Genomic DNA, 9249 nt, shown 5'->3' with positions numbered 1-9249 from the left:
AGGGTCTGCAGCAGTGTTTGAAATGAAATGGTTTTTATTTTTCAGAAATGACAAGATGACCTCCGATAGGACCGTAACAATCCTAAGCACCCTGCAGCTTCTCCTCATAGAGGGAGAAATAAAATCTATCACTGCAACAGCGCCAGGCTTCAGCCCTGTGTGAGCCAACCTCGGGGAGGGGACAGGAAGGGGACGGGGAGAACGGGATACGGACGTGCAGGAGGGCGCAGCAGCAATGGAGACACAGCCAACCGGGGCTGGCAGGTCACCCGCAGCAGCCCACCAAGTCCCCAGAGCTCTACGTTATTTAAAAAGGACTTGGGCCACTGCGTTGTTGTCAGGGAGGGAACCCCCAGTGTGTGCCCACCAGCTCACGAGGGCTGCCTAGCTGCAGCCAGTTCACAAATGACAGTTTCTGCTACCTGTTTCCTGCAGCCTTGGCTCCAACCCACCTAAGGCTCACACGGATTTTCCCTATGACTTAGAATGGCTTTGTGTTCACTTTAATTGTAGTTTGTGCCGTTCTGTGAAGTAATAAGCAAAGAAGAAAGCGACATTGCAGAGGCTTGGGAGAAGCTGAGGACTTGGTCTCAAGGGCCCCCTCACACACATCACACGCCTACAAGGAATGCCAGCTGAGGAAGTGTAGACGAGGAAGCCACAGCTCGGAGGCACCTACTGCGGGCCCCAGCTGCCAGGTTTATTACCACTGCTCTAACTCTGACATCGTGGACTATGATCCTGTGAAACTGCGAACAATATAAACAAGTTATCTATAAAAAAGTTTCCTCCAAAAGAGGTTTATGATCCACTTTTTAGATTAATTGGTCCCTCTATCCTCCTTTGGGGGTGGGGGTTCATGTTAGAAAGACAGGTGCCTCATCAGCCACCGAACCCACGTCATGAAGGCAAGTAGCGGTCTGCAGAGTGGTGGGAACAGTAAGACCAGAACGCCTTCCGTGGGTCTCATCCCACCCCTGCCTGCCCCATCTGTGCCACAGCTCATTCAGAGCAGGGAGCCAGGCCTCTGGAAGACGCACTATCTGGCATTAAGGAGTTTGTCCTCATCTGTTGCCATGTGTCCATGGTGCCCACTGGAGGGAACATATCTTCAAGTGACCTTCGAGCAAGAGGCTCTACTATTAAGACAACAGGGCCCCTCCACCCCACCCCTGCCGTTCGGGCTTCAGTCCTAAAAGGGGTCTGGCACACATGGAGATGGAAGCAGTCTGGGGTTGGATTCCGCTGGCTACCCCTGTGAAGACAGGCGAGGAAGCCCCTTCCCACACACAGCACCTCAGAGCTTTGGCAGGGATGGCATTTTGTACAATCTGCTCTGGAGGGAAGGGAGGCTGCTGCAGAACCGCAGACCCAACAAGGTAAAAGCACGGCTACAGGACTTGTAGATATTCAAGTGAGAGAATACAGAGTAGTGGGAAGACAAGAAACACACACTCTAAATTCAGATTATTAGACAAATAAAATCTAAAGCAGAATCCTTAATTCCCTATTTGTCCAGTCACAACAGGCCCAGGATTACGTTCAGGCATCAAATCTCAGGCTTTAGAGCCAGCTGTCAAGCTGAAGCCCAGATGCTTCACTGTGGAACGGCTCTGCCCATGAGAGCACACTTGTAACCTTCTCACCCCGGGACGGCCGGGAACCGTGGTACAAAAACTACCAAAGAGAAAAGAGAGAACCGGTCACTGTACTCGCAGCACCAGCCGCACAGAGAGAAGTTGCCCCTGGCGCCACTTTCAAGAAGAAAACAGAAGTATAGTTTAACATTCTAATTTTGAATTGTGGCCGTTCTCCTTTCCTAAGGCACAGTGAAGGGGTCCCCAGCAGAGCTGGTCACACTGAGGAGTGCACCCCAGTGATGGCACGTTCTTCTTGGGGACCAGCATGCCGCACAGGAGCTATTCTGCAGCGGCCAGCTGCTCAATGGCACAGCGCACTTTCTTTGCGGTCTCTTCGAATTCTTTCTGCTTGTTGTTGGTTTCCTTTGCCTGGAAATAAAGAACAGGCATATGAAACGGAATCGAGAGCTTCCCAATCACACCCTGTAGATAAGATCAAAATGGAACAAATAAGGCAACATTTACTGAGCATCTAAATAAATTGGGTCCCGTGCTAGGGTGGAGATATCCAGCTATCTTGGGGTGAATATCCTGACTCAACTCAAGGGCCTCCCACTTAAGCTACATCCTAATAATCATAAAAGACAAGACTTAGGGAATGTGTGTGTGTGTACCAAGCACCATTTTACCCATTGCCTACACATGAACTGCTTTATTGCTTGGCGTCCCTGTGAGGCAGGTGCCATCACCGTCTGCATTATACAATGGGGAAACCAAGGCCCAGAGTGGTGCCCAGCTCCAGGTTTCCCAGCTAGTCTGTGGTATAGCCCTGTTTTTTTTTTTTTTTTTTTTTTTTTTTTTAAGATTTTATTTATATATTCATGAGAGACAGACAGAGAGGCAGAGACACAGGCAGAGGGAAGAGCAGGCTCCATGCAGGGAGCCTGATGTGGGACTCGATTCCGGGACTCCAGGATCAGGCCCTGGGCTGAAGCCAGAGCTAAACCGCTGAGCCACCCGGGTGCCCTGTTTTGTAATTAAAGTAATAAGAACAAAGGCATCCTTCTAAAGTATCCTGTATTCTGACTGGGGTAGAACAGAAACAGTTGCACAATGAAAGCAAAACATTTTCTTCCTATCCCCCACTTTCCTCACTTGCCTGTTCACCTGGTCTGGTGTGGCCCCACTGCTGTTCCCGCAGATAGTGGTGACCTGGTGACTGAGCATCTCCTGGTGGGCTTCCTGCTCCAGTGAGTCACCTCCCCCCACAGGCCACCTGACTCCCTCCATCAGACCATGGGGCCTACGAGCACTGGGTCACTGTCCTGGAGCTGGGCTGTCACAACCATGTCTTCCTCTTTGTTACAACCATCTAACATCCTTGGTCTTTTTCAGTGCTCCACAGTTTGGTTTCAGCCTCCCCGGGCTACACATTAACCTTCCCCTGCTTGCTGGGGCACAGCTTTCTCACAACTGTCCCCTAAGTAAACAGGCTGGTCTCTCACCTAGAATGGGCTTGGCAAACTGTGGCCTGTGGGACACATGGCCTATTTCTCATAGTCATTAGGCCAAGAACGGTTTTCACAATTTTTAAACAGTTGTAAAGACAAAAATGACAAAGACAAAGAATAATACCTAACAGAAACCATGCGGTCCACGAAGGCTAAAATATTTGTTATCTGTGGCACTTCATGGAAGGTGTGCTGACCCCTGACCTAGGAGGCTCTCCTTGGCTCACTTCCCAATTCCGACACTGCAGTTCCCAAGGTCTCCACGGTGTAAATAGCTCTTCCACAACTTCCTATTCTGACACTGAATTTCTTCCCCCTTCCTAACAAAAAATGTGGTCTTCAGCATTGAAAACCTACTATATTAGATAGAACTATTTCATGATCATCTCTAAAAAAGAATACAAATTTTCAACCAGAAAAGGGTCTCAGAAACCATGGGGATCTGCCCTCCACATGCAACCAAGACTGGCCTAAACTCACAGAGCCCGTGAGTGGCAGGGACAGAACCAGAATGTCCACTCCCAGCCCAGGGCTTTGCTACAAGGATATTAAATGCCTGAATATTTATTCTCTGTAACACTGCCGTCCTTAGCAAATAAAGAGAGAATGTCCAGCTAAATTTGAACTTCATAAAAACGAGTGATTCTTTTAGTATACATCCACACAAAATGTGCGCTTTACTAAGAAATTCTTCCCTGTGTACCTGAAATTCAGATTTAACTGGGAGCCCTGATTTTCTCTATAGCCCAGGCTGCTTGGTATACCACCCCTTTGTGGACCTACAGCCTCACCCCGCCTCCCTCCCCATAACCCAGGATTACCTGTCCAAAAGCGGTCAAAGTTCACCTGCAGAAATCCCAAGGTCCAACTGGACTGGCACCCCTTCTTCTCAATACCCATAATGCCCCTTCCCCGATATGTTACTATGTGCCCCCAAACCCTCTGTCCCCACCTCGTAAATGGCCTGTCACACACACTGTCTCTGAAGGCCGGAGCGCCAGCCTACCGCCACTGCCCCCCCACCAGAGGCACCTCACACTAAACACAGCTTCCAGGAGGAACATGTTTTTCTCTGACTGTACAACCCCAAGACCACATTCCAGGATAGAAGATTTTCTGTCCTTTAGATCCTCACATATATACCTGAGGGGCTTAAAAACGCTTACTGAGGAAAAACAAAGCCGCTCCAATATGAGGGGCGGGGAACTCAGTGCTACAAAGACTCAATGGGTTGGCCCTGGGTTTTTACCCCCGATCATACATACAATTTTGTTCTTGGCTCTTTCTTTGTCCAGTTTCAAAAATTCACTGAGGGTTAATTCTTCAAACTGCTTCTTGACAGAAAGGAAAGCACAACCAGATGAATGTTTTTTATGCTCCTCTCTAGAAAAAACAAAACAGGAGCATGTCAACAGAGAAAGGTCAGCAACAGTTTGTCAGCAACACCCACCACCCCAGCTCACAAACGTGCCTGACTCTGTCTGCTTCGTGAAGTGCACAGAACCAGCGCTTGGTCCCAGGGCACACTCCCAGCAGCCCATCCCTGCCCCCACCCTCTCTGTGGACGCTCCCCACCATGCTTGGGGCCCATGTATTTTATTTGGAGTCCTCTAGCAAGTAGCAGGAAAAGTGTCACGCGGTATGTAAGTGCAGAAGTAGCACATGTCAAATTCCTCTAAAATCCTCAAGAGGGAACAGTCTAAAGTAATCTCATTTCACTGGAATTCTGACAGAATCTGCTTGCTGGTCCCCAGTAAGGGCATCGCTGGCCAGGCTTCTCCAGTGAACTGCCCTGCCTCGCTCTCTGCTCTCATAGCCCTGCATAGGACAGTGTGAACAGAACACAGCCACACAGAGGACAGCCGACAGGAACTGAAAACATTCTAGCACTTAGGAACCCACTCCCAAGAATACAACGGATACTTTCCCAGTGATCCAGGTATGAGCACCACCCATCCCAGTCAAGAATGAGTCACGAGAGCAAACACGTTAGGGAAAACAGCAATTCTCTTCTGGCCAAGAAGAGACAACTCAGGTGATTACCGGAAAATGTTAAAGTCATAGCAGCAATCCAGTCTGACAGGGGAAAAATAGTGAGAAAAGAACGTGGCATCACACACAGAAAGACAGCCAGCAGTGTCTACCTGAACATACATCCTGAATTAAAACAAGAAAACAAAACTAGATGCCTTAAAGGACAAAACTGGAAACAACACGTGTACCATTTAGGAGGCTGTTTTCTCTGGTGTGAGTGACAGCTCAAAAAAGCTGTAGGTTTGAAGACTCGAAGGCAAGGAAAGCACCTGGATATCCCCAGGTCACCAGAGGATCTGCTCCCGTGTTCTCCAGACCCGAAAGGCGCCACGTACAGTACTACAAGGATGAGCCTTTCTTCAGCATCCTCGCTGAAGTACGTTTGGCCAAATCAGGTTTGATTCGGCTGAAAGCACCAGGGCACCAACACACAGAGTCATCGTTTGCACAAAACGAACTTGGAAAGCCATGGCTCCATCACTAAGTATCTTTTTGTTTTGTTTTTTAAAGATTTTATTTATTTACTCATGAGAGACACACACAGAGAGAGAGAGGGAGAGAGAGAGAGAGAGAGAGAGGCGCAGAGACCCAGGCAGAGGGAGAAGCAGGCTCCATGCAGGGAGCCCGATGTGGGACTCGATCCCAGGACTCCAGGATCACGCCCTGGACTGAAGACGGTGCTAAAAACGCTGAGCCACAGGGGCTGCCCCATCACTGTTTTTGAAATTCTGACAGTTTTCACAGGCCCAACTCAAAAGAGAAGGCTGGGATGGTGCCAGGGCACCCTGGGAGCCTGTGAAGCTTGGCGGGAGGGGGGCGGGGGGGACGACTTACATAGGGTCATCATCTGGCTCCCAGCCTTCCAGCTCCTTGAAGCAGAAGAAACACTGGGCCAAGTCTGGCTCGTTCTCAGTGGGACAGTGGATGAAGCCCGCCTCTGCCATCTGCAAGGGAAAGCTGAAGCTCAGGCCAAGGAACTCCAGAGTCCAGGAGCCTATAGCAGGATGGGTCACCCCGGGGGATGTGGGAGCCCACAGCGGGAGGGGTCGCCCTGGGGATCTGGGAGCCCACGGAGGGGGGTTGCCCCGGGGACCTGGGAGCCCACGGAGGAGGGGAGGGTCGCCCCGGGGACCTGGGAGCCCACGGAGGGGGTGGTTGCCCCGGGGACCTGGGAGCCCACGGAGGGGGGGAGGGTCGCCCCGGGGACCTGGGAGCCCACGGAGGGGGGAGGGTCGCCCCGGGGCCCTGGGAGCCCACGGAGTGGGGGGAGGGTCGCCCCGGGGACCTGGGAGCCCACGGAGGGGAGGGTCGCCCCGGGGATCTGGGAGCCCACGGAGGGAGTGGTTGCCCCGGGGACCTGGGAGCCCACGGAGGGGGGGAGGGTCGCCCCGGGGACCTGGGAGCCCACGGAGGGGGGAGGGTCGCCCCGGGGACCTGGGAGCCCACGGAGGGGGGGAGGGTCACCCCGGGGACCTGGGAGCCCACGGAGGAGGGGAGGGTCGCCCCGGGGACCTGGGAGCCCACGGAGGGGGTGGTTGCCCCGGGGACCTGGGAGCCCACGGACGGGGGGTCGCCCCGGGGACCTGGGAGCCCACGGACGGGGGGTCGCCCGGGGTCGCGCCAGGGCTCTGGGGGAGGGGCGGGCCGGCCCGGGAGGCCGCGCGGTCTCACCCGGTCCGGGGTGCAGGCGCAGCCCTCCAGGAACGGCCAGTTCTTGAACGTAGAGACGCGGTGGTCCTTGAGGTAGAGCTGCCAGGCGGGGGGCAGCGACGAAGCGCCCATCCCGCCGCCGCCACAGCAGAGCGCGGCCCGATTCAAACCCGAGGGTTGGCGGCCGCCGCGGGGCAGGTCGGGAACGCACCGCCCCCCAAGAGCCCGGCGCCCGCGGCCTTCTGGGAATGCAAGGCTGGGCGGCGCGGGGCGTGCTGGGAGTTGTAGTCCTCTCCGCGAGGCTCCGCTGCTCGAGGCGCGCTGGGTGGCCTTCGGGCCGGTTCCCGCGCTTAGCGCTTCCCCCACCACTTGCAGAGACGGGCGGGCAGAGGGACTGGGGATGCGCTGATGTCCCCGTGATGCTTCAAGGAGTGGCCACTGTCAAGCGCATATATATTAATCCTGTGCTTATTTTTCTTTTTAAAGATTTTATTTATTCATGAAAGAGACAGAGGCAGAGACACAGGCAGAGGGAGAAGCAGGCTCCATGCAGGGAGCCCGATGCGGGACTCGATCCCAGGACTCCAGGATCATGCCCTGGGCCGAAGGCAGGCGCTGAACCGCTGAGCCACCCAGGGATCCCTAATCCTGTGCTTATTAAACACTACCCTTTTTCCATAAGAGTTTGTAACAGTTAATTCATAGATAAGCTTTTGGCTCTATCAGATTTTACCAATAGCTTCTGCCATTTTGAGCCCTCCGTCTACACTATTTGTACTAAGTTCCTATGGCCTAGGGTCAAAATTTTAATATCTTAATGTAGTAGCTAACAAAACAAAACAAAACAAACCCCCGAGGCTTATGTCAGTGTTAGCTATTGTCAAATTAATATTGGTCATTTCTACCAGTTACAGTCTATGAACTGGATAGGAAGCTGGTAGCTCGTAATTTTTTTCCCAGCTTAATTGACAAGAACATTGTGAGCCGTTTTGTGAAACAGTGGGGAGGGAAAATGAGACAGAAAACCCCACAAACAAAGAAGGTGGGAGGACCCAGAGGTGGGAGGGAGGCAAGCTGTGTTGGGTTTATGGGTTGCTAAATTCTCGGGATCAAAGGTCTCCCTGCTTAACCTGAAAAGGTGACCCTCCTGAGAGCTCTCCTCTTACAACACTGGGGAGTGGCAAACTTTTAGATCTTTGCCCCATGTGACAATGCAGAACAGCACTGGCTTGTTTTAGGTTGTATCTCTTAGATAAAAAGACTGATCCTCTCAAATCTATCACCTTTATCTTGCTTGTGAATTATCCATTTGTGTCTTTTTTTTTTAATTTTTTTTTAAATTTATTTATGATAGTCACAGAGAGAGAGAGAGAGAGAGAGAGAGGCAGAGACACAGGCAGAGGGAGAAGCAGGCTCCATGCACCAGGAGCCTGACGTGGGATTCGATCCCGGGTCTCCAGGATCGCGCCCTGGGCCAAAGGCAGGCGCTAAACTGCTGCGCCACCCAGGGATCCCTCCATTTGTGTCTTTTTTTTTTTTTTTTTTTTTTCCCATTTGTGTCTTTACCCACTTTACTGTTAGGTTACCTATATTTTTCCTATTGCATGGTGAGTTTTTTTTTTTCCTTTTCGTTTTGGTTTTTGTAAAGGTTTTACTTATTTATTCATGAGAGACACAGAGAGAGGCAGAGACACAGGCAGAGGAAGAAGCAGCTCCCTGCGGGGAGCCTGATGCAGGACTCGATCCCAGGACCCCAGGATCACAATGTGAGCCAAAAGCAGATGCTCAACCACTGAGCCACCCAGGTGCCCCTCTAAAGTAATTTTTATAGGTTAAAGTGGACATACGGGATTCTGGGATTCAGGCTAGGATTGCCTTTTGCCCTGAGCAAAGTATTAACATCAAGGCAGCTGAGTCCTGAGAGGAAGGTCACTCTACCTGTTTCAGGGACTTGTCAATGGGCTATAGATAGTAAGGAAATTTAATAATTTCTCTTCTGCCTTTGTTTCCCACATCATTGATCCTTTCAGAAGTATATCAGTGGAAAGTACGTGGAAAGGGTTCAGATTGGTTTGCCAAGATCTGACCACTTTGCCCCACACTGTTTGGTAAGCAGCTTTGAACAGAGGCAGGTTTGAAGCACCACTTTTATCACACACTAAACACCCCTATGTACTGGGACCCATCTCTGGGATCCCGCTCAGTCTGTTCTGCCCCTGGGTCTGCCTGCCTGTTCCTGCTCCAGCTGGATTCTTTTACAGGCGAATAAACGGAGGCCCAGAATCGCTGGTAGAAGTCTGGAAAGGACAGGGAGACAGGGAGTGAAACCAACTCCAGGAACAGAGCCCTGAGTAGCTCCCGGGTGCTAGGCAACCAGAGAGGGCCCCCACCTGCTCCACAAAGTCAGAAAGGAGAATTCTAGAGGGCTTCCATGCCACACAACAGCTTCAAGAGAGTTTGAAGGACTAAAGGAC

At 51.8% G+C, this 9249-nt stretch overlaps 1 protein-coding gene across 1 annotated transcript; it reads right to left on the bottom strand.

Annotated features, from left to right (window-relative positions):
• Positions 1-1775: 1775 nt before the first annotated feature.
• On the bottom strand, positions 1776-6990 carry BIRC5 (baculoviral IAP repeat containing 5). Its single transcript, XM_077854420.1, has 4 exons — positions 6797-6990; positions 5960-6069; positions 4357-4474; positions 1776-2009 (listed from the first exon to the last, which is right to left on the bottom strand). The coding sequence occupies exons 1-4, from the start codon at positions 6905-6907 to the stop codon at positions 1920-1922; spliced, it is 429 nt and encodes a 142-aa protein (XP_077710546.1). The 5' UTR covers positions 6908-6990; the 3' UTR covers positions 1776-1919.
• Between the last annotated feature and the right edge of the window lie 2259 nt (positions 6991-9249).

This window comes from Canis aureus, chromosome 16, assembly GCF_053574225.1.
Source record: "Canis aureus isolate CA01 chromosome 16, VMU_Caureus_v.1.0, whole genome shotgun sequence".
Lineage (NCBI taxonomy): Eukaryota > Metazoa > Chordata > Mammalia > Carnivora > Canidae > Canis > Canis aureus.
The sequence above is the reverse complement of the archived record's forward strand: the minus strand, read 5'-3'. Positions and strand labels throughout refer to the sequence as shown.

Coding starts and splice junctions, on each gene's coding strand:
- BIRC5 (XM_077854420.1), bottom strand. CDS start 6,907: ATGGGCGCTTCGTCGCTGCCCCCCGCCTGGCAGCTCTACCTCAAGGAC. Junction 6,070..6,796: donor GCGCCTGCACCCCGGACCGG/GTGAGACCGCGC, acceptor TTTCCCTTGCAG/ATGGCAGAGGCGGGCTTCAT. Junction 4,475..5,959: donor GAGCCAGATGATGACCCTAT/GTAAGTCGTCCC, acceptor TGTTTTTTCTAG/AGAGGAGCATAAAAAACATT.